The sequence below is a fragment of the Triticum aestivum genome, chromosome 2B, assembly GCF_018294505.1.
Source record: "Triticum aestivum cultivar Chinese Spring chromosome 2B, IWGSC CS RefSeq v2.1, whole genome shotgun sequence".
NCBI classification, from domain to species: domain Eukaryota; kingdom Viridiplantae; phylum Streptophyta; class Magnoliopsida; order Poales; family Poaceae; genus Triticum; species Triticum aestivum.
Window position 1 is genome coordinate 104,172,089 of NC_057798.1, and position 24,357 is coordinate 104,196,445.

Sequence of the window (24,357 nt, forward strand, 5' to 3'; positions counted from 1 at the left end):
TCATTGACACAACTGAGGTCTACTCAGCTTCTTCAGCTGTTTGGGGGGGGGGGGCGACCTGGCCAGGCCTAGTGCCTTCTGAAGTGCTCTCAGTTTTGTATATTCTTTTGTCGGCGCATTTATTTGCACTAGTGGCGAACTTTGATGCCCAGTGGATGTAATATGTGTGATAGCCGTGATAGCCTAGCATAAGTTGCTTGCTTATTTATTTCCTTGTTGTCTTGTTTATTTGTTTGCTTGTAGTCATAGTAGTTCTTTTTCCACGGTTTGCTAGTGGCTGCAATAAGCTATTTTTTTAAAACTAGGCCACAATAACCATGGGCTAATATTTACTGTAGTGGCACTGGGCCTCCTACGGGCCATAAAAACAGTGGGCCTTCTACGGGCCGTAGAAACAGTGGGCCTTCTACGGGTCGTAGAAACAGTGGGCCTTCTACGGGCCGTAGAAACAATGGGCCTTCTACGGGCCGTATCGTCAATGGGCCTTATACGGGCAGTATGATCGATTGGCCAAACATGGGCCAATAACAGGCCGCAATATGGTCGTAAATGGGCTAGAGTTGGAATCGTCCGTTCATGGGCCGACCATAACGGGCCATCGTTAATAGGCCGTATTTGATGACGCTATGAAAACGGCCCAACGTATTAACGGACCACAAACGGGCCGACTGTAACCACGGGCTGAATTTGGCCCACAAGCAGAAAATGACAGTAACGGGCCATAAGTAAATGAATGTTGGAAATGAGCCAAAGAATAAATGGGCTCTAAGAAGGCCGAAAGATAACATGGGCTGGAAACAGCCCAACGGAATAACGGGTCGTTAATGGGTATAAAGTGATACACTGTTCATTACGGGCCAGTTTCACCACGGGCCGTTAATGGGTGTAAAGTGATACACTGTTCATTACGGGCCAGTTTCACCATGGGCCGTTAATAGGCAAGAGTTACATAGGGCCTCATATGGGCTGAATGACGTCATGGGCCATACATGGGCCAGAAGTGAAAACGGGCTGGAACCCGCCTTGCAATGTTGAAGACAACCTGCGAGTCGGATACGTCGTCATTGAAGCCTGGTTCAGGGGCTACTAAGGGAGTCCTGGACTAAGGGGTCCTCGGGCATCCGGGCTATGTGACATGGGCTGGACTAATGGGCCATGAAGATATGAGATTAAAGACCTTTTCCCGTGTCCGGATGGGACTCTCCTTTGCGTGGGTGGCAAGCTTGGCGTTAGGATCATGCACCTTCCTTTCTCTGTAAACCAACTTTGTACAACCCTAGATCCCCCTGGTGTCTATACAAACCGAAGGGTTTAGTCCGTAGGGCAAGAACACAATCATACGGGCTAGACATCTAGGGTTTAGCCATTACAATCTCGAGGTAGATCAACTCTTGTAACCCTATACTCGTCAAAGTCAATCAAGCAGGAAGTAGGGTATTACCTCATTAAGAAGGCCCGAACTTGGGTAAACATCGTGTCCCCTGCCTACTTGTTACTCTCGATCCTCAGATGCACAGTTCGGGACCCCCTACTCGAGATCTGACAGTTTTGACACCGACAGTGGTGCTCGAGGATGTGACCGTGGTGACGGTGGAGCTCGAGAACGTGGCCATGGTGATGGTGGTGCTCGAGGACGTCGCCGTGGTGAGGTGGTGGCCGAGGCTTCACTTATTGGCTTGGGGTGTGAAACTAATGTATGTGTGGAACTTATGTATGTCGTGAATCTTTTGGGTGGTCGAACTTATGTATGTCGTGAATCTTTTGGGTGGTCGAACTTATGTATGTCTTTTGGGTGGTTGAACTATGTATGTGTGGAACTAATGTAAGTCATGAACTTATGTATGTGTGGAATCAATGTATGTGGTGGTTGAACTTATGTATGTGTGGAAGTTATGATGAAAACTGAAACTATGTAAGTTACAAAAAACTAGAAACCACATAAGTTACAAAAACAGAGAAGTGATTGTCATGGCGCCTTAATTTAGGGCGCCATGTTAGAAAGTACGGCACACCGGGCCAGGGCGTCATACATGGCGCCCAGGAAAAATGAATGGCGCCCCCAACATCAGGAGCTTAAAATCGTATGACTTAGCTATTTTACACGACCATGGCGCCCTGGGCTGGGGCATCGTGATGGCAACGCATGGCACCATGGGCTGGGGCGCGTGCTGTAGACGACCATGGCGCCTTGGGTTGGGGCGCCATGTTGTCAACTTATGTTTCTCCTTCTGTTTCTGTTTCTGTTTTTGATTTCGATGACAAAGCTACAAGGTTTCCGACAATAAGTGTTGACAGACATAAATGACACACATCAAAGTTTCCAACAAATAATTTAACGACATCAAGTTTTGGACAAATAGTACAAGTCCTCGACAAACATAAGTTCAGGACATCAAGTTTTGGACAAATACTACAAGTCCTCGACAACCATAAGTTCACGACATCTAGTTTTGGACAAATACTACAAGTCCTCGACAAACATAAGTTCACGACATCTAGTTTTGGACAAAAACTACATCAACTTGACGACAAATGCATCATTTCCTTCCTTTCCCCCTCTTAGCCGGTGCAGCATCCTTCCCCTTCACTAAGCGCCTTCTCCTCTGGAGCTGCGGCACCTCCTCTTCCTCCTCCTCCTCTGAGGCGTCCTCGATCACCGGGTCCTTGCGTGCCTTCCTTGTGTATTTGCCCGGAGTATACTTTCCACGCCTTTGACTAGGCTGAGGCGCATCAGGCATTTGCGAGGTGTTAATCTCATCATGCATCTATTCATCCCCCTCCTCCCCCTCGCCATCAACCGATTCGTCGCATTGCTGCTGGCAGTCGCATGATGATGATCTTGACCTCGAAGCAGTAGGGACTGCGACATCGGTGGAGCGGCATCCTAGTAGAGCACCAAGGCCACGTGCCCAAGACATGCTCCGCTATGAAATTAACATATCAAATTAGGAGATATACCTCAAACATGTGTATGGAAAGCAAATTATCAAATGTCATACCTCAACAGAAGCTTTAAGCTTGTTGTACAACTCTTCACCTGGAGGATACTTGAGTGCCTCGCCGGCGCCATTGACATGCTTCGGGAGCTCGTTTTGCTGTTGGACACAATAGGACAAATCATTTTGGTACAATGTAGGCAAGCATATAGATATAATGGTAACTTACCACAAAGCGATAGTTGGCGCCGATTCATACCGTCCGCCATCTCTAATAAGCCTGTTGTACTCCATATTGGCCATCCGATCAAAACCTGGATTGGGTTCATGTAATATGTCCCCTGGCTGAAATGCGGGTGCGTTAAGTTGAGTACGTGCAACGGAACGAAACCACACAAGATAATCGTTGAATGCTTCTGTATCAAAAGGCCGTGGGGGAGGCTTAGAAGTGGGTTGACACAATGAAAGCTCAATCTTATTGAGCTTGTGCTTGAACTCCTGGATATACATGTCATGCTCTCGATCCCAATTTTTTTATACTCTTCTGCTTCATGTTGTCGAGACTGCATAGCATTTGACAAATGCATTTTCGTTACTATCTTCTAAACAATGGAGAAAGCATTTGAAGTGCTAAGCACTTACCTATGCAAATGTAGCGAAGTGTCCTTGTACTTCGGCGGGGTCTCTTGAAATAAGCCAAATTGTGTCATAACTCGTTGTGGCTGATAAAACTCAACAACATAATAACAAAACAACGGGCAACGCATACGCCATAAGTGTGCTTCCTGTAGACACTTTGAGTTAAGTTGAAAGTAATAAATCCAGCTCCCCTACCAATGTTGCCCTCCATTCCGTACGGTTCCCAGGTAACCTATAAACAAAGATTAAGAAAAAACTACATTGTTAGTATGATTTTTGGAAAACCGAAGAACCGAAGAGATAAAGAAAGAAGCTACTAAGATAACCTACTCCAGGGTCATGATGTCAAGCTCGTTGCAGTAGTGCAAATACATGGTCTTTGAATTGCCAACAAAACATTCAACCTTGTCCCACTTATACGCCCATGTAGGCATACGGTCTGGGTCATGATGATCATCTCACGAGTCGTAACACTTTGGTGTCGGCCGCCCCACTAGCAAGTGCTCCCAACTCCAAATCAATAATGGAAGCATGGGACCACCGATGTTAGCTTCCTTTGACTCTACGACGTTTCTTGGATTCGCGCCCTTACGGCACGCCTCGTCCAGCTACACACAAACAAGAAATATGTCATTATAAACTAGAGAAAATTTCTACATGGTGAACACACTATTATAAGCAAAACTACTTACCTGATGATACAAATAAGCCAACACCGTCGTACCCCAACTGAGTCCATGCTCCCACCCAGCAAACAGCTTAAGCCACATAAAGGAAGCGTTCACGCCAGTGCCGTCAGAGAAAAGAGTCTGGCTGACTACATACCACAAGTCTGCCCTGGTATACTGCTGCATTGTTTCATCGTCCGAATCAGGCGGGCATTCCCCAAAGTGTTCGGCAATCTAATGATAACTTGCACCGGCGGACTTCCTTTGTACCCCTGGCTCCCTCCCTATGAGTCCAACCATAATCTCACGCCATCCATCAGAATCTGTGCTAAAACAAATAGGCTCTCCTTTGATGGGAAGTCCAGTGATCAAAGACACGTCCTCCAAAGTGACCGTCATCTCCCCAGCATAGAAGTGAAAAGTTTGGTGATTTTTCACCGCCGCACACCGTCTTTTTTTTTCTTTTGAGGAGAACACCTCACACCTTCTTTGTGGCGCCAGCTCCTATTCGGCGCCGGTAGCGCCACTTATAGCGTTTTTCGTACGCGCGCGCACCCACCGATTCGATCGAATTTATGTGGGCCGCACACTAACATGTATACATTCGAGAGTAAGTTCGGTCACTGGTTTTGCAAAGCCGCCAGAGGCTTCCCGGTATGCTTTTTTTCTTTTTTTTGGTTTTATTTATGGTGCCTTTTGCCTTTTATTTTATTTTTATTTTTAAAATACGCCAACTTTTTCAAAAGTGAATCTTACTCTAAATCCGTGTACTTTTTTCAAATGCATGAAAATATTCAAATCCACAAATGTTTTCCAAATATGTGGTTTTTTCAAAAGGTGAATCTCTTTTTAAATTTGAGAAGTTTCTACAAAATTGATGAAGTTTTTCCAAATCCGTGATTTTTTTTCTTCAAAATCAATGTGTTTTTTTACAAATCTGTGAACTTCGTATTCAAAATTGATTAACTTTTCCAAATCCATGAGTTTTTTGAAAAAGACTGCAAACTTTTTTTCAAACTCATGAACTGTTTTGAATCCCCATACAATTTTTCTAATTTGTGCACATTATTATAGAATTTCTGATTTTTTTAAACCATAAAATATTTCTGTAAAGAGTCAACGGTCAAAGATCTATGGACAATGGTCTGCGGCCAGAGGTCAAAGGTCAAGCTCTCAGTGATCAGCGGGTCAAACGAGTTAGGGCATGTACAATGGTGCTATCTTAAGAGTACCACGTAGGATAAATAATGAGGTGGAGGAGAGAGAATTCATAAGAGAAGACTTGTCTTCTCTTATTTAAGATAAGACAAGAGATGATCTCTTAGTACAATATGTCTCACCACATTTTTAGGAATTGCTAATTATTGAAGATAAGGCTAAGAGATGACCCATTGTAGACATTTTTCTTTGTCATATCTAAATTACATGCAAAACTTAAGATAAGACTATCTTATCAACCATTGTACATGCCCTTAGCAAATCAACAGGGAATCCGCTTGAGCGACCGCTCGCGTGAAAGCCAGTTTATTGGGCCGGCGGCCGACGTTGCGTCACTGGGCGTTAAAAAATATTTGTTCGTTGACAATTTAAAATAAACCTTCCAAGTACTTCAAGAACTTAAATACTCTTTAATAGATGAAAATAAAAGAATTTCTAATTTCGATAGTAACATAATGTTGGATCCATTCCTTTTGAATTGTCACTTTGTCCATCATGTGTCTTGGGAAGAGACATTGGCAATAATTCACCTTGGACAAAAGCGAGTGCTAACGAGCCTCTGTGGGATCGATGCTCACACAAGTTCAATGTTTTTGAATTTAGATATACTGGGCCAGGTTGAATATGGACGAGTTGTGTTGTGCAGATTTAAAAAAAAACAAATGCATGATTTTTTTCACCTTTTTCAAACTTAGAGATACACATTTTCACTAAGCTACTATGTTTCCCATTCCAAAATGTGAGGCATGCACACAATCCAATATTTGTGTTTAGTTTAACTATTTAAATGTGAGCTATGGGGCACAAAAAAGATTTAATGTGGCCACTCTTGTGTCTCACAAACATTTTGTGAAAATATTAGGTAAACTTAAATTTTGGGATCTGTGTATGGCTTACAGTATCCTAATTCACTATAGGCCGCCCATTTCGTTCGATCCAATGGTAATTAATTTATACTAATAACTTTTAACATGAATACTCCCTCCGTTTCAAAATAATTGAAGTTCTACGTTTGTTCTAAGTTAAACTTTTTTAAATTTGAGCAAGTTTACAAAAAAAATATGGTAAGATCTACAAAATTAAGTATACGTATGTATGAAAGTATATCTTCTAAAGATTCTAATGAATTTCGTTTTGTGTTCTATCTATTGATATATTTTTCTACAAACTCTGTCAAACTGGAAGAAGTTTGATTTAGAAAAACCTAAAACTTCAAATATTTTGAAACGGGCAGTAGTCTGATGTATGCAACCCAAACTAGATGAATGTTATAAAGTAGTAGCATGAGCGTCCAGGGTTTAAAATGGAAATGAATAATGGCACACAAATCGCGCACATTCAACCTGCCCCAATATATCTGAATTCAAAAACATTGAACTTGTGTCAGTGTCGATCCCACGGGAGCTCGCTAGAGATGGAAGCACCGCAACCATCCCAAAAGTATTTCCTCCCCCTCGCCATTGCCACCATCGATCTAGTCATGGCGGAGATGGATCAAGGGTCCTTCTCGTGCATCCATGGTCATCGACATGTAGGACAACGACCATGGTTTCCATGCTCTCTCCCATGAAAGTTTAAATATGTCAAAAATCATTCGTTTTTATGTGAAAATTATCCAAGAAATGGATATCGTGTGGGTTGTTTAAATATGCATCAATTTTGTTCAATTTCATTATTTTTTATGAAAATGCAACCGGACATATACGGCTAGCTTCAGATGGCCGGCTCCGGCATCATTGTCTGCGGACTGGCCCCCCCTGAATCCGCGGATTGGTGCGGTGTTCGGTTTATGGGTTGGTGTTGAAGATGCTCTAAGGGGTTGTTTGGATAGGTGGGATATATAGAATCCATTCTCTATAAACTAGGAAAACGGTTTAACAGAATAAAACTCTGTTTGGCTACCCTAACAAATTCCTGGATATAGGAAACTTGTTTCCTGTAAACCCAGAATTTCGGGTTTATGGAAAAACGACTCTTACTCGTTTTTTCTAAAAACGTGATTTGCATATTCCCAATGCTCATCCAAAGAGGAGCCATGGCGCCGCCATGGAGTTCATCCTCCATTATTCTAGCGGTGCGACGACGTCGGGGACCAGGAGGAGCGCCCGCCGACGGCCTTGCTCGGAATCGTTGAAGCCGAAGGAGAGGCGAGAAGTAGCCCGAGGCAAAGTTTGTGATGGGGTGACGACCTCGCTGACCAGGGGAAGCGCCCGACAGCGACCGCGCGGAGTCGTGAAGGCCGGAAGGAAGGCGAGCAGCAGCCCGGGGCAGAGTACGTGCGGTGGCGACGATCTCGACAACTAGAGGAAGCGCCCGCCGACGGCAGCTTGCAGAGTTGTGGAGGCCTGAAGCAAGGTGAGGAGCAGCAAGGGGTAGAGTCTATTTGGGAGCGGCCACCTCGGCAACCAGAGGAAGAGCCCGGCCAGCGGCCGCATGCGGAGCCACGGTGGCCGGTGAGAACGCAAGCAGCAGTCAGCGACGAGATAATGCCGGGACGACGACCTCGCGGCCACCAGGGGAAGCGCCCACCTGCAGCCGCACGCCGACTCACCGGGCTCGAGGTCAGGCGAGATGCAATCCGACCACCATGGGAAACGCTCGCCGGGGCCGCGCTCGGAATCATGGTGGCTGGAGGGAAGGTGGGGTAGAGGAGTCGGTCACGCTTGGGAAGATGTCGGGGGTTGGGTACGACATATGCCAAAGGATGGCTTATCATGGTGGGAGCGAGTAGAACGTTGCCGGTGCCCGGAAGCGGGATGAGGCGAAGACATGCACGCCGGCGGATCTTACCCAGCTTCAGGGCTCTCCGTGGAGATAACACCCCTAATACTGCTCTGCGGGGTCTCCGCATGGTCACTATGGCAAAGTGAGTACAATGGTGCTCCTGGAGCTGTTTCTGGAGGTAGAAGAGGGCAAGGCCAGCTCTCTCCTTCCTATTTTCTGGGGTCTAGTGCTATCTGGGTCCGAACCCTTTGCATGGGATCTCTTGGGGGTTTATATAGGCCTACCCCCAGGGGTACAACGGTAATCCGGCTGGGCGCGGGTCCCAGCCGTCTGTCTCTCAGGCCGTCGTCTTCTCCGCCGACTACTGGGGCCCACCGACTGGCGGGCCCCGCGGATAGGCCTGGTACTGTAGCGGTGCTTCTGATGACGCTGGCTTGGTCATGAGGTCATTGCAACAGTGCTGCCGCCTGGCGTGCGTTTACTGTCGCCATTCCCCATCTTGTCTGATTAATGGCGTGCGGGGCCCGCGGGAGGGGGCGGCCGACTCCAGGGGCCGACTCCCACGGATCCGTCTTCAAGGCGCGCTCGCCGTCTTCTATCTACCCGCTGACAGGCGGTCCTGCTGTCCTTGGGTCGTACAGGCAGGCGTCGTGGGCACAGTGCGCCGCCCACCAAGGCTGAGGTCAGGGCCGGCATGGCAACAGTGCCGCGCCATGATGGATATCTCCAGCGATATGGCGCACTGTAGCCATGCTGGTCCTTCGTGGGCAGGGTAGAGACGGCCATGCTGGTCCCCCGCCCTGTCCACCGCGGGCGAAGGCAGGGGGTGGTTGGAGTCGCGAGCCGACTACCCTCAGCCGGCTTCTCTGGAAGTCGTCAGCTGAGAGTCGGCTTATCTTGGAGTCGGTTCTGGGACTCGGCATATCTGGGAGTCGGTTCTGGGACTCGGCAGATCTTGGAGTCGGCTCTGGGACTCGGCATATCTAGGAGTCGTCCCCGGGACTCGGCATATCTGGAGTCGGTTCTGGGACTCGGCAGATCTTGGAGTCGTCCCTGGGACTCGGCTTGAGGGGCGCAGCCTGTCCCGATGTCTTGAATGGTTCTGGGGCTCGGGTTGGCCTACCCGTGGCCCATTGCTCCGACAGTAGTCCCCGAAGCTGGTGAGGCTCCGCGGATACTGCGTCGTGGGGCTTCAACAGTTTCATTCCTCTGGTGGTGGAATCTGGGCTTCGCTTGCCGTCTTCCTTCTGGCCGACTATCCAAAATCGAACTCGCAGAGGTCCGTCTTGCTCCTTAAGGAGTTCGAACATCACGGCGGGAAACCAGGCGGCGTGCCTGATACGCTTCCCCGTGGTCACCCGTCGCTGCCCCGTCGCTCGGTGCCACGCGGCGAGGTCAGTCTGCCTACCCACGCGCGCGACGGGACATGCCGTTAGGTGGGGCCCGCCACTACCGTGCCTCGGTATCCGAACAGATCTGTTGCGGTCGCGCGTACGGTTGGGTTTCCCACGTAGTTACTACACGCAGTAACTTCGTGGGGTGAATCGTGGGGGAGGGCGTGGGGTCCCGTGCGCAGTTAATCCCACGCTTGCCCCATCGGCTTCTCAGCCTATGAGGCTATAAGTAGGCGGGGGGAGAGGAGCGGCGAAGCACGCGCGCCCATCTTCCCTGCTCCCCCGCCTCCTCCTGCCTCCTCTGCTTCCTGTCTCCTTCTTGCCGCCGTCGTGCTGCACCACGCCGCGCCCACCACGATGAGCTCTTCCTTTGCCGTCGCGACTCCCTCCGTTCGCTCCGGCGTGTGGGACGGCTCCGACGTGGACGACGACCTCATTGAGTTTCTTCGCAAGACGCACCGCCTCCCCGGTGCAAACCTCGTGCGCGCCCGTGCCGCGCCGACGGGGGAAATACTGCCGGCGCCGGAGGAGGGCGAGCGGGTCATTTTCCGCTCGCACCTCATGCGCGGCCTGGGGTTGCCAGCGAGCGGCTTCTTCCGCTCCTTCTTGGAGCTCCACGGGCTCCAGCCGCACCACCTCACACCGAACACGGTGGTGGTGCTGGCTGCCTTCGCCATCCTGTGCGAATGCTTCCTCGGCGTTCTCCCCACCATCGAGCTGTGGGGAGAATTCTTCCAATCCAAGCTCGGCACGCACGTCGCCGGCGTGCCGGCCCAGTGCAGTGCCTTCATCGCGATGCGGCGAACGACAGCCGACAATCCGTTTCCCTCCATCCCGCTGATCAAGTCGGTGAGGATGTGACTGCGGTCTTATTTCTACGTGAAGAACGTCGCCCCAGACGGCGACTGGGTCAATCTGCCGCCTTACGAAGCCAGCGCACCGGCTGGGAGGCTCCCCAGCTGGTCCCACCGAGTCAAAACGCTGACTCCCGCCGGAGCCGCCGCCGTAGCGCGACTCCGAGTTCTGACACAGTCGGAGGGCCTGGATGGAGCCGACTTGCTGGCCGCCTTCGTGGCGTGCTGAGTCCTCCCTCTCCAAGGCCGGCCTCATCTGATCAGTCAGATGAGCGACCACCGGGACCCGAGTCGGATGTGCACCAGGCACATGCCCCGTGCAGAAGTGGCGAACATGGTGAACCACATCGCAAACTGTGAGCTCGCGGTGGACTGGCAGTTCGGCAAGGAGCCGTACTCGCGCGCCAACCCTCCTCCGGCGGTAAGTCGCATCTCTTGTTGCTCTGTTTTCTTTGTAGCCGAATCCGACTTCTAATCTTTTCGGTTTCTTTGAGTCAGAATCCCTTCATTCAGCCTGCAGCCGGCGTTGAAAGACCGCCCCGCGAGTTCGTCCCCGACCGGGCGGAGAGCGATGTCGATGACCCCGACTTGGGGGCGGCGACGATGGAGGCCGACGCCGAAGGCGGAGGCGGGGGAGCGGGAAGCAGCTTCAGGACCTCGGCCACCTTCGCCGACTGGCCTGAAGACGATGTCGAAGGGGAAGTCGTCCCGCGCCGCCAGCCAAGGGTTGGCCCGCCGGGTGCGAGTTCCTCCGCCGGCCAAGGCGGCGCGAAGAGGCGCCACGCCGGGCCGAGTTCACTCGGCGGCAAGCCGAAGAAGTTCAAGGGGGCAGTCGCCGCAACCAAACGGGAGGAGGTGGCCGTGAAGGCCAATCATTTCCGCAAGGAAGTGAAAAGGCCGCCACTGGTCTCTGCGTAAGTGCTTCTGTCTTCGCCTTATTTTCCTTTGGTAAATTCTGTTCGAGTTTTTTTAACACCCCCTCCTTGCTTCAGGGCTCCTCTTACCCTTGAGAGGGTCGCCGCCCCCTTCGTCATGGGGTCGGTGGAGACGTCCGCCAACACTCGGTGGGTTGACCCCACCGCCGACCTCCGGGAGGCGACGGAGCGAAACGCGCGGGAGAAGCGGGACGAGGATGAGGCCGACCGCCTGGAGAAAGCGAAGGCTGAGAAGGCGGCGGCCTCCGCCCAGAAAAAACTGGAAGAGGCTGAAGCCGCCGTTGCAGCAAGACGGCAAGCCGAGGAGGCCGCGCACCGCTAATCGGCGTTGTTCGTCATCCCGCTGTCCTCCGCGCCGCCGCCCCCGAAGTTCACGGGGCAGACTAGAGAAGCCAGCGCCGAGAACCCCGTCGTGGAGAAGGAAAGCGGCGAGGCCTCCATGTCGGACACGCTCGTGCCGCCACCGCCGCCTCCGCTGCCGTCTGGGAGCGTGCGTGGAGAACAGCCGGCGGGCCTGCTGGTGCCGCCGACTGCGGACGAGTCCGAGGCGAGGCTGCTTCTCCAAGTTGCCTCGCCAGTGCGCCGCCATCTTGAGAGGGCGACCTCGGCGCCGCGACCCCTGGAGACCGGCGCCGCCATCTCGGCAATCCCAGACGCCGAGGCGACGAGCGCCGCGCCCGTTGGGTGGTTGCGCGGAGGCGGCACAGGTCCGCTGAACCAAGCGCTTCTGGACGTCCAGGCGAAGCTGTGAGCCGAGGGCGACGCCCTCCAAAACTGCACCAGGGCGCATCTGGCAGCGCGAACGGCCGTCCGAGTATGTCTCCCTTTTTAATTCTTGTTTTTCTTGTTCTTCTCTGTGGGGGCGCGCCGGCGCACCCACTGGGTGTAGTCCCCGAGTTTTGGGCCGGCTGCTGAGCAGGCGGCTCGGAACTCCCTCTGGCGAGTTCCAAATATTTAACTTTGCCTGAAATGCTTATTACAGGAGTATCATAACCTCCGTGCTACTGCCTTCAACCGCAATGTTGAGGAGCTGGGCAAGCGGACCGCCGACTTGTCGGAGAGCCGGAGTGAGTCCTTCTTCTTTTTCGCGAGGGCCCGCTGGCGCACCCGCGGGCTGTAATCCCCGAGGTTTGGGCCGACTGCTGAGCAGTCGGGACGGATCTTCTCAGCGACTTTCTTTGTTGACGACTTATCGTCTTTTTTCTTTTTTCTTCTTCAGGGGCCAACACCACTCTTCAGTAGCAGCTGGGCGAGGCCAGCACCGCCTTGCGCGCCAAGGGGGAGGAGTGCAGCAAGCTCGTCACGGAGCGTGATCTGCTGGCTGCGCAACTGGCGGAGCAAAAGGAGCTGCTCAAGAAGGCGCAGGAGGAGGCAGATAGGAAAGAGGCTGCGCTCTTGGCCGAGTTCGAGAGCGAGCGCTCCTCCTGGACCGATAAGGAGGCGCAGCTGACTTCCGGCTTCCATGAGATCGAGAACATCGTCGATGGTGAGTTTCTTGGTTTCCTTTGAGCCGCCGACTGTGGGTCGGGCCAACTATTGACTCTAACTTGTTTTCTTTTTTGTCTTGGCAGACTTCTTTCCTGGCCACTCGCAGGCAGTCACACAGGCCATCGAGGCCAACCGCGAGGCACGGAGGGCAGATGGCACGGAGATCACTGCTAACGTCTCCCTGACCATCGACGAACAGCTTCTGAGCATCGAGGCCCGTCTTCGGCCGGCCCATCGGTTGATGCACCGGCTTCAGCGTGCTGGCGCCCAGGCGGTTGCCGCTTTGTGGCCGGACGCGCCGGTTCTGCGCACTGCCAGTCGGACTGTCGACTGGCTGGAGGTCGCAGTTGGCCGTCTTGAAGCCTGGAAGGGTTCCTCGACTCGGGCCGGAGCGCGTCGAGCCTTGGAATTTGTCAAGGCGTGGTATCCGGGGCTGGACCTGGACCGGCTGGCCGCGTTCCGGTCAGAGGCCCAGGAGGAGCTGGTGGCTGTGGAGGGCGCCCTCGTCGAGCGTGCGGTGGCGATTGCCGATTACACAGATACCAGCGTCTTCGTCCCCGAGCGGCCTACAGGCGGCGAGGAGGTGCCGCCGGAGTGGTTCGGGATGAACCCGGACTACGACGAGTACTCGGCAGAGGTGATTGGCTCCAGCACCGAGGAGGAAGACGAGGCGGAGGACGAAGGCGAGACGGAGGTGCCAGAGGATGGAGCGGGCGACCAGCCTCAGCTCGACCGCGCCTCCAGCAACGAGCCGCGTCCGGAGAAGGCGACTGCCGCCGGAGGCGGTTAAACCGAGACTACCCAGCCGGCCACCCCGGCGCCTGACACCGCCGTCTCCTCCGACCCTCCGAACCCGGATGCCGCCTCCTAGGCTGCCGTCTTTGCCTTCGCTTTATCTGCCTTAGTAGTCTTTTGAGAAACTTTGTTAAATTCGAACAATTCCACCCGCGGGGTGTATCTTGAACTTCTGCTTGAAGATTCGGCCAAGGGCCTATGTAAATATTTATCTGAGTTCTATCTTTCCTTACTCATTGCTCTTTAGGCTTTTTGCCTTGCCGCCTTCCCTTAGTTGCCGCCTTGCCAGACGGACAACCGCTCTGCGGAATGCCGCTGGATCAAATGCTTGGCTACTTTAGAAAGGCAAGTACTCGGCCATTTTAGAGTCTCTCTAACAAGTTGGATAGAAAGCGGCAAGCCGACTACTAAAGAGTCGGCTTTCCTTAATAGAGGCTAGTAGAAAGCGGCAAGCCGACTACTCATGAGTCGGCTTTTGCTTAAAAGATGCTGGAGGCCATCTTAGGCTATGTTTGTGCCCTGGTTCCTTAGCCATTTTTCGTATGGGCGCCCATTCTTCCTCACTCCTGCCAACCAAACAGTCGCTCTGCGAGCTGCGGCTTTGGACAGGAGGCGGCTTAGGCGCCACACACTACTTGTCTGACTGCGGGAAGCACCTCATAGCACAAGGCGGCGAGTCCCCGGGCCGACTAGTCGAGCCCGGTGCCAAGCAGCATTAACAAAGAGTAATATACTCGAAGGCATAATTCTTATCATACGGATAACAAAAAGGGCAGTCCCCGAGCTCGTCTCGGGGGGGGCCCAAAGTCTTGATACTTTAATACAAAGGGTAGCGTGATACATACTGCATCAACTGCATCAACTGTAAAATCTATCAGGATCTTGCCGGTTGGTGAGCAGGAAAGGCCAGGAACAATGCCGTGGAACACAGTCCGGCTGCTCTGAAGTTGTCTTCGCTTGATTCCTAACTTCTCCATCATATCCTTGTACAGGATGTTGATACTGCTGCCTCCGTCTATCAGCACTCGCGAGAAGCAAGCGGCCCACCTATCTGCGGCGAGTGTGGCGCCTAAGACCAGGGCGTAGGAGCCTGGATTTGGCATCACCTTTGGGTGGTCAGCTCTGCTCCAACTGATGGGTCTTTCCGACCAGTGCATGAACTCTGGAGTGCTTGACGCAACTGCGTTCACCTCTAGCTGCTGCTGGCGCCTGCTGCGTCGATCGTCAGCCACACTGGTGAACACCACATAGGCTTCGTGTTCATCTGGGAACTCGTCTTGTATCACGCCGACTGGCCTGACAGCCGGCTGCTGGGGTGGTGGTGGAGGAGGCGGCCCAGCAGGCGGGGGAGGGAGTAGGCCGTCTCCTTTGGCGATTCTGGTCAGCCAGTGGCATTTCCGGGTGGTGTGGTTTGACGGCTTCACGCCGCTGTGGAACTTGCAGGGGCCATCCAGGGTCTGCTCGTAGGAGAAGGCCGGCAACTAGTTGGACTTGCCGCCTTTCTGCCGCTTCGTCAAAGGCGGCCCCTCCGGCTGTTGGTCTTCGACTGTCGCCACTTGCCGGCTGTTGGAAGCCGGCCGTGGGGCCTTGCGCTTGTGGTCGTTCTGCTGTTGCCGCCGACTGGTGTCCCCCGCCGGAGTTCTTGGAGCCTGAGGGGCGACTTTGCCAGTCGCGCTGACTTGAATCTCCGCCTTCATGGAGGAGTCGGCCGTGGCGTACTTGTCTGCTGTGATCAGCAGCTCATCGAGGGTCTCCGGCTCGTCGCAGAGGAGTTTGTGCTTGAGAAGGGTGCCTTCTCTGCACCCGGCAGTAAAGTACTCGATAGCCTGCACCTCGTGCACGCCCTCGCAGGAGTTCCAAAGCTCGGCCCAGCGCGTGAGGTAGTCACGAGTGGACTCGTCGGGACCTTGCACGCACAAGGAGAGTTGGCGAGGCTTGGGAGGTCGCTTGTATGTGCTCGTGAAGTTGCGGACGAAGGCCTCGGTGAAGTCGACCCAGCTGTTGATGCTACGGGGCTTCAAACTGTTCAACCATGTCCGGGCCGTGCCCTGGAGCATGAGCGGAACATATCTCACGGCAACACGCTTGTTGCCGTTTGCTATATTGACGGCTGTGGAGTAGTCAATCAGCCAGTCCTCCGGCTTCACGGTGCCGGTGTATTTGGGCGTGTCTCGGGGGAGCGTGAACCCTTTGGGAAAAGGCTCATCTCGGATGCGGGGTCCGAAACAGGGGGGACCCGCGAGGAGGCTCTCGGGGCCGCTCGTGCCTGCGTCGGACGCAGGCTCATCGGAGAGGCGAACCTCACCGATAAGCTCGGCGAGGCAGCTGGCCGCGCCGGCGATCTCAGCGCCGTGCAGCGCGTCGGCACAGACTCCATCTGGCGTGTCGGGCTGGCTGTGCTCGCCAGGGAGAAAAAGGGTTCCCGTCCAGAGCAGGTCTCCGGATGACGGTGCACCTCGCCCCACGATGGGCGCCAAATGTCGGGGGTTGGGTACGACATATGCCAAAGGATGGCTTATCATGGTGGGAGCGAGTAGAACGTCGCCGGTGCCCGGAAGCGGGATGAGGCGAAGACATGCACGCCGACGGATCTTACCCAGCTTCAGGGCTCTCCGTGGAGATAACACCCCTACTGCTGCTCTGCGGGGTCTCCGCATGGTCACTATGGCAAAGTGAGTACAATGGTGCTCCTGGAGCTGTTTCTGGAGGTAGAAGAGGGCAAGGCCAGCTCTCTCCTTCCTATATTCTGGGGTCTAGTGCTATCTGGGTCCGAACCCTTTGCATGGGCTCTCCTGGGGGTTTATATAGGCCTACGCCCAGGGGTACAACGGTAATCCGGCTGGACGCGGGTCCCAGCCGTGTGTCTCTCAGGCCGTCGTCTTCTCCGCCGACTACTGGGGCCCATCGACTGGCGGGCCCCGCGGACAGGTCTGGTACTGTAGCGGTGCTTCTGATGACGCTGGCTTGGTCATGAGGTCATGGCAACAGTGCTGCCGCCTGGCGTGCGTTTACTGTCGCCATTCCCCATCTTGTCTGATTAATGGCGTGCGGGGCCCGTGGGAGGGGCCGGCCGACTCCAGGGAGCCGATTCCCACGGGTCCGTCTTCAGGGCGCGCTCGCCGTCTTTTGTCTACCCGCTGACAGGCGGTCCCACCGTCCTTGGGTCGTACAGGCAGGCGTCGTGGGCACAATGCGCCGCCCACCAAGGCTGAGGTCAGGGCCGGCATGGCAACAGTGCCGCGCCACGATGGAGATCTCCAACGATATGGCGCACTGTAGCCATGCTGGTCCTTCGTGGGCAGGGTAGAGACGGCCATGCTGGTCCCCCGCCCTGTCCACCGCGGCGAAGGCAGGGGGTGGTTGGAGTCGCAAGCCGACTACCCTCAGCCGGCTTCTCTGGAAGTCGTCAGCTGAGAGTCGGCTTATCTTGGAGTCGGTTCTGGGACTCGGCATATCTGGGAGTCGGTTCTGGGACTCGGCAGATCTTGGAGTCGGCTCTGGGACTCGGCATATCTAGGAGTCGTCCCCGGGACTCGGCATATCTGGAGTCGGTTCTGGGACTCGGCAGATCTTGGAGTCGTCCCTGGGACTCGGCTTGAGGGGCGCAGCCTGTCCCGATGTCTTGAATGGTTCTGGGGCTCGGGTTGGCCTACCCGTGGCCCATTGCTCCGACAGAAGACCTGATGCGTGATATATGACAGGTTTCCAAACAAAGAATTACAAAGACCTAATTAGTTACTTTCCCAACACAAACACGATTTTGCATAAACCCGTTATGGATAAAAATGGTATTAAAACAGGTTTTGTAAAAAACCTGCTAAAAACTCGTTGTGTATATTCCTATGACTAACGCCCGGTATCCAAACAACCCCTAAGTATAACAGTAAAAGTAGTATACGATCAACAAAAAAAATAAGGGGGAAAAAAGGCAGTAATCTGAACTGAATGTCCACCCAGTCAGTTAGTTACCGCTAAGTTCAGGCCGGCCCCGATACGATGGTCGTCGGCGGGAACCCGCCCGCGGCAGATCGCAGAAACTAGGGCGAGCGTGCGACGGCGTCGGGTACCGTCTCGACCGCGCGCCTCCTTTCGCCCCCGGCATGATGGCGGCGGCACCGCAGCCCGAGCAGCCGGACCTGGGCGGACTGGTGGACGCGCTCTGCGCGTCCGGCCGCTCCGCCGAGGCGCACCACCGCGTCGCGCTCCTCCTCTCCTCCGCATCCGCGTCGCGCCGCCTCGACGCGCCCACCGCCAACGGCCTCCTCGCCCGCCTCCTCCGCGCGCGCACGCCCCTCCTCACGCTCCGCCTCGTCCAGGCCGCCCCGTTTGTGCCCTCCCTCCCCAACTACAACCGCCTCCTCGCCCTGCTCTCCTCCGCCGCCGCGCCCATGTTCCTTCTCCTCGCCCACCGCCTCCTCCTCCGCATGCGCGTGCCTCCGAGCGCCGTCTCCTATGCCGCGCTGCTGGACGGCTACGCGTGCGCCGCTGACCCTCGCGCAGCCCAGAAGCTGCTCGACGAAATGCCCCGGTGGGGGCTCGCCCCCAGCTCCCTCGCGCGCACCTTCCTCGTCAAGGCCTTCCTCCGCAGCCGCGACGTCGGCGCGGCCATGGACCTCGTCGACAACCAGCTCTGGCCCAGCATGGAGCGCTGCCACGACGAGGACCAGGGGCTCAAGAACGCGGCGTTTGCCAACCTTGTGCAGTGCCTGTGCGGCGAGGGGTTCTTCCACATTGTCTTCGGCGTCGCCGAGGAGATGCCGCAGCGGCGCTGCCTCGTCCCAGACGAGTTTGCCTATGCCCAGATGATCGACTCGCTCTGCCGGGCTGGACAGCACCATGGCGCCTCCAGAATAGTGTACATCATGGGGAAGAGGGGCCTGTGCCCAAGCACCCTGTCCTACAACTGCATTGTTCACGGGCTATGCACCAGCCAGAAGCCCGGGGGACGCTTGAGGGCGTACCAGCTGGTGATGGAAGGTATGCGTTCCGGGTACCGACCGAGAGAGGTAACATACAAGGTACTCGTCGAAGAGCTCTGCCGGGAGAAAGAGCTTGCCAAGGCCAAGGATGTCCTGGAGCTGATGCTGCAGCCTCAATGTGGGCATGAGAAACCTGATGAGGAGACCAGGACTAGGCTATACAATATGTTCCTTGGGGCACTGCGTGCTGTGGACAACCCAAGCGAGCAGCTCAGTGTGCTTGTGTCCATGTTGCAGGGGGACTGCAAACCAGATGTCATCACTATGAACACTGTCATTCATGGCTTCTGCAAAGTTGGGCGTACCCAGGAGGCTAGAAAGATTTTGGACGACATGATTAATGGGAAATTCTGTGCTCCTGATGTTGTCACCTTCACCACACTCATTTCTGGATACCTGGATGTAGGCGAGCATGCAGAAGCCCTCCATGTGCTGCACACCTTGATGCCCAGGCGCCGGTGCGCCCCTAATGTTGTCACTTACAATTCTGTCCTCAAGGGATTGTTCTCCCTTGGGCTAGTTGACAGAGCAATGCAGGTCATCGATGAAATGAAATCAAGTAGCATCATTGCCGACTCTGTGAGTCACACTGTGGTGATCAAAGGGTTGTGCGATGCGGGGCAACTTGAGAAAGCAAAGGCATTCTGGGACAATGTGGTCTGGCCATCAGGGATACATGATGGTTATGTGTACAGTGCAATCTTGAGAGGCCTCTGCAAACTGGGGAAACTGGAGCAGGCATGCGATTTCCTGTATGAGTTGGCGGACTCTGGGGTTTGTCCCAGTGTTGTCTGCTACAACATACTCATTGACACTGCCTGCAAGCAGGGATTGAAGAAGTTGGCCTATCAATTGGTGAAGGAGTTGAGAAGGTATGGCCTTTCACCGGATGCTGTGACTTGGAGGATTCTTGAGAAATTGCACCTTTATGGCAATGAAGAACAAGAGGAGGAGCACCAGGTCCCCACTTTTCATGTCGATCAAAGTTCTGCAGATGACAAAGTAGAGCCTATCGTCTCGACAAAAAATGAGATGCCTTCATTGTCATCGTCATCATCGTCAGAACATTTGGATGAAGTATGCAAGAATAACAACGAAGCTAAGGTTGAAGAAGCTGGAAGGTCACTAGAAATGACTGAGAACCCATCAGATCTTACTGAGCCAGCGAAAGAGCAGAACTATCTGATAGACAATTCAGTGGTTGGACCAACAATGGACAAGGATCATACAATCAGTGATGATGGCTTCAACAAGCAGTATAAGCAACCTCTAAGAGAACCACTTTCCGAAGTAGCCAGAAGGGTTTTTGGCTTGCTCTAGAACAAGAAAAAGTGTTGCTGGTTAGAAGGGGCACATACTTTTCAAAAAAAAAAAGAAGGGGCACATATTAGAACATTGTGCAATGAAGGCTAATTTTTTATTGTTATTTTGCACCTGTCAATGAAGGCCTAGTTAGTGACAACGGCAAAGCTGGTAACTTGTCCACCTATTGGAGAATAAGGCTTGAGCTTGACTGACACAACTTATTTTTGGCTGCACTTGACATAAGCTTAAAGGGCAACCTGGTGCATGTAGCTCCCGCTTGCGCAGGGTCCAGGGAAGGGTCCGACCACTTTGGGTCTATAGTACGCAGCCTTTCCCTACATTTCTGTAAGAGGCTGTTTCCAGGACTTGAACCCATGACCTCATGGTCACAAGGCAGCAGCTTTACCACTGCGCCAAGGCTCCCCTTCTGCACTTGACATAAGCTTGTCGATAACAAATCTGACATGTTTTATAAGTGCATCTCTACTCAGTACTCACCCAACAACTGAAATCCATAACTTTGCAGAAACCGATGGAGAGTAAAGAACACTGCATGTAGTGTCTTCAGGTTGCTCCAGTTTTGCAATTGCTCGCAACTGTCAGGTCTTGTTGTATTTGTGATGCATATGAAGATACTTGGGAGCATGCTCTACTTTATTCTACAATGTCTAAGTGCACCTGGGCTCTTTGGATGAAGATCTCATGGAGATGCTTGCAAGCCTGTGAATCACTGATCCAAGACATTGGGGTTTCCATATATGTAACAGCATGTCATAAGGTACTTAATCACTTCACGGGTGGTATTGTTGGCGCGTCGCAAGGTATGAGAGCGTTTTGACATGGACTGATGCTACTGTCGGGCTTGTTAACTGTATGCTGCTAGCCTGGAGTTCATCTATGAAGAGCAATTTGCTTCTGGTGATGGCGGAGCTCTAAAACACAGGATTAGGGGATGGATCTTGCTGGGTCCAGGGGAGGTGATACTGAACGCTGACACTGCTCTTCTCTGAGGCGATTCCATGGCAGCAGACACAGCTGTCTGCTGCGACCAAAAGAGCCTGGTATAATGGAAACTCTGGTGAGCGGCGATGTTTTGATTTTATTAGGGTGGCTTCAGATTGCTAATTCCATCACCAACTTTGTAGGAGACGAACAGGTGGTCTGACATGATGTTGATCCAAGACATGAAGAACCGTGCACAGGTTGGACATGGTAGGTAGAGATACAGAGGTAGCAGCTCCAGCTTAGCATTGCTCGCTTTTACTCTGGGTGTTGATGACCATATATGGAAGGTAATAAGCTGAGCTTTAATGCTAGATGATGTAACTTTTTAGTAAGTATTAAAAATGGAAAATATATATAGGCACCGAATTGCTCCATGCCCATGGAGGGTTTAGCCGCCGCCACACATCATCCAGCATCAGTCGGAAATGAGGATGCAGATCTGGGGGGCAGGTCGCATGAGCAAGCGAAACCATCGTAACCTTGCTGGTTCCTTGCGATGTTGTGGCAGAGATCATCCTTTGCTTAAACGCGGCCACGATGGGGAATGGTCAGTCAAAATTCCCTATCCTCTATCCTAGTTTCTCCTGTTTTTCTATTTCTGATGATTATCCTTGTGCCGTCAGGCGAGATTGGCCGAACCTGCCGACGATGCTCCTTGACGATATCGCCGGTCGGCTTCTGCTTTACGACGTGGCCGAGTACATCCGCCTCCGTGCTGCGTGCAAGGAGTGGAGGAACTGCACCGATGATCCGCGCGCGGGAGGCGGCCTGGACTGCCGCTTCCGCCCCCGCCGCTGGATCATGCTGTCCAACCGCACCGAGGGCGACGGCCGTTGCTTTCTCAACCTCTCCACCGGTGCCAGCGCATGTATAGATCTCCCGGAGCTCTCCCGCCACCACCTTGAGACCAGCACCGAGGGCCTCCTGCTCTTGCGCGGCAAGGCGAGCCATGCTGTGCGCCTCTTCAACCCACTCACCAGGGCCTTCACCAACCTCCCGTCCATCACCCCAGACCATGGCAGGGCGTACATTGTCTGGACGGGGCTGTTGGAGTCCTCAGAGCGCCTCATCTACGCCGGCATCTCTGAAGAGACCTCCCCAGCGTCGGTCGTGCTCCTGATGATTGACCGTGGGCGTGCCATAGTCTACGCCAAGCCTGGCGACCAGCGGTGGGCTGTGGTTGAGCATGACGAGATTGGGAGACCCAATAGCTACGCATCATATCGGTTATCGTCGGCATCAACCCTGCAGGGGCGCTTCTACTTTGCAACTCTTGAGGGGAATGTAATGCATGTGAGGCTCTGTCCTGAGCCTCGGTTGGTGCCCGTGGTCGTGAACCAGCCCAAAACCAGGGGCGACGTGTCCTCCTACCTTGTCCCTCCCGACGACCACCGCTGCGGCGACATGCTCATGGTGCGCTACTACCTCGACCTTGATCACCTCAGCGCTGACGAGCGGAAAATCATGACACACAGGAGGAAGCGCATGGATGTGATCAGGGTGGAGAACAGGTTGAAGGAGTGCCGGTGGAACCTGATCCAGGTGTTCAAGGTGGATGTGGCCTGAAAGAGGCTCGTCCCGGTGGAGGACATTGGCCGCCACCGCGCGGTGTTTGTTGGGGAGGCGGCATGCTTCTCCCTCTCTGCCAGGACGTTTCCATGCGTGGCTGGGAACGCGGTGCACCTGGGGGCGACTGGTGCCCGCTACCCTCCCGTCGGCGTGCGGTATCTGGCGGACAAGAGTGCGGATCCACCCTTTGAATTCACCACTGACGGGCCAGCTTCTCCAGATGAACCACTGAAATGGTACCACCGACATAACAGACCAGAGCTGAATCTTTTTCTTGACACTGGACCAGAGCTGAATCTAGTGCCTCTTGCTCGCCCCTGTACCCTGCAAGAGTACCTCGTCTGTTGCGCAGGCCTCCCTGGCGGCCTCAAGGACTAATCAAATCCTGAGCAAGTTAGGTATGTCGTCTGTTCGTTCTTGGATTCTGTGTTGTTGAGAAGTTTAAACATCAATGCTATAGCTCCTCGGTTCATTTCTCCTTTGTGTTGCCCCTAAAAATTGTGAAAGGGGCAATGAAGTCTAGAATTATGCAATAGCAGTTGTTACCTCTAAAGTTCAAGCTGATGTATTCTTCAAATACTTGCCTCGGTTAATTTCTCACTTGTGTTGCTCCAGGAAATTCTGAAAGATGAGAATACAATCCAGTGTAGGATTATGCAAGACCGCTTGTTTTTTGCCCTCCAAATTTTAAATGATGTGTTATTTGAAATACTACATGGTTCTGAGGATATATAGAAATTGCATAAGAACCTATGGTGCTATAATCCATACAGCAGGAACCAAAACCTACATGCCCATCTTTGTCTGTAGGAACCTATGGTGCAATGACTAAAGAGCTATATGCATGCAATCTTTTTAGCTCGTAAGGGGCAACTGCTGAGTGAAGCATGAACATGTAGGAACATACAAAACGTAAGAAACCTGACACCAATACACAGGAACAGAAATGGATAAAAATCAAGCAGGAATTTTACAACCACAAAACCATGCAGATCTTCCGACCATCAGTCTAAGGAGAAGTCTGATACGATCACTAATAGATGGAAAGAAACAACACCCCACAAAGAAGAAACAGCCCAGGAGAAAAGGAGTGCGATCGCCAAACCTAAGATAGCATGTAAAAACACATGTTAAATCACATAGATCTGATGGAAGTGCAAAGGATCTGATGGAAGTGATAGTGATAATGTGGATTCTGATGAAGATTTCTGTGACAGTCAGTGACAATGAAATATACAGAAGGTGATGATGATATATATATGCTACCAATGCAGATGAGGATGTTGAAGATGTTCTACTTCCTAGCAAGGGCAAGAAAGTGGTAGAGGAGGATGCAAAGAACCCTATAGAAGATCAACTTGATCTACCATCTTCAGATGAAGAGAAAGAGAAAGAAGTGAAGTTCAGATTCAAATCTTTCCCGGAGGCTGACATGGCTGCACCTCATTTCAAATCGGACATGATATTTTCCACGTTTAAGCAAGACCTTTGGATAGACAACACGGCTTACAAGGGGAGTGTTCTTTTTTTTTCTTTTGAGGGGTTACAAGGGGAGTGTTCTAAAGAATTGTTTGTTGGCTTGTGCAAGGACCGGTTGCACACCACAAAGAGAAATATACTTTTTTTATCAAAGAGAGAAATAGAGAAATATACTTGATGGCTCAGTACAAAGGGCGAAGGCAGTAGCTAGGCTATATTTACATCACCGATTCACATGCTCCGCTCAGTAGCACTGCGAGATTCACCGCCCACCGCCACATATTGCAACGATCATGATATGATATGATTTTCAACCATCTTTTTCTTCATTTAGTTTTATGTCACACCATCAAAATTTACATGCATGAT

General features: G+C 52.9%; 2 protein-coding genes across 4 annotated transcripts; both read left to right on the forward strand.

The window, feature by feature from the left end:
- The first annotated feature begins 17,579 nt into the window (after positions 1–17,579).
- Positions 17,580–20,152, forward strand: LOC123043721 (pentatricopeptide repeat-containing protein At3g18020). The gene has a single exon (XM_044466259.1). It carries the CDS (start codon positions 17,752–17,754, stop codon positions 19,948–19,950), a length of 2,199 nt encoding a protein of 732 aa, XP_044322194.1. The 5' UTR covers positions 17,580–17,751; the 3' UTR covers positions 19,951–20,152.
- Positions 20,153–20,391: 239 nt separating this feature from the next.
- LOC123043722 (uncharacterized) lies at positions 20,392–23,169 on the forward strand. 3 transcript variants are annotated; one of them, XR_006419497.1, is made up of 5 exons: positions 20,392–21,013; positions 21,081–21,227; positions 21,299–21,487; positions 21,564–22,907; positions 23,125–23,169. XR_006419497.1 is itself a non-coding variant. In XM_044466261.1 (4 exons), exons 3-4 carry the CDS (start codon positions 21,366–21,368, stop codon positions 22,504–22,506), a joined length of 1,065 nt encoding a protein of 354 aa, XP_044322196.1. In that variant the 5' UTR covers positions 20,392–21,013; positions 21,081–21,227; positions 21,299–21,365; the 3' UTR covers positions 22,507–23,169. The 3 variants fall into 3 exon arrangements, 2 of the variants coding, with proteins under 2 accessions (XP_044322196.1, XP_044322197.1); XM_044466261.1 differs by having other exon boundaries at positions 21,564–23,169; XM_044466262.1 differs by having other exon boundaries at positions 20,392–20,996; positions 21,564–23,169.
- Positions 23,170–24,357: the final 1,188 nt, after the last annotated feature.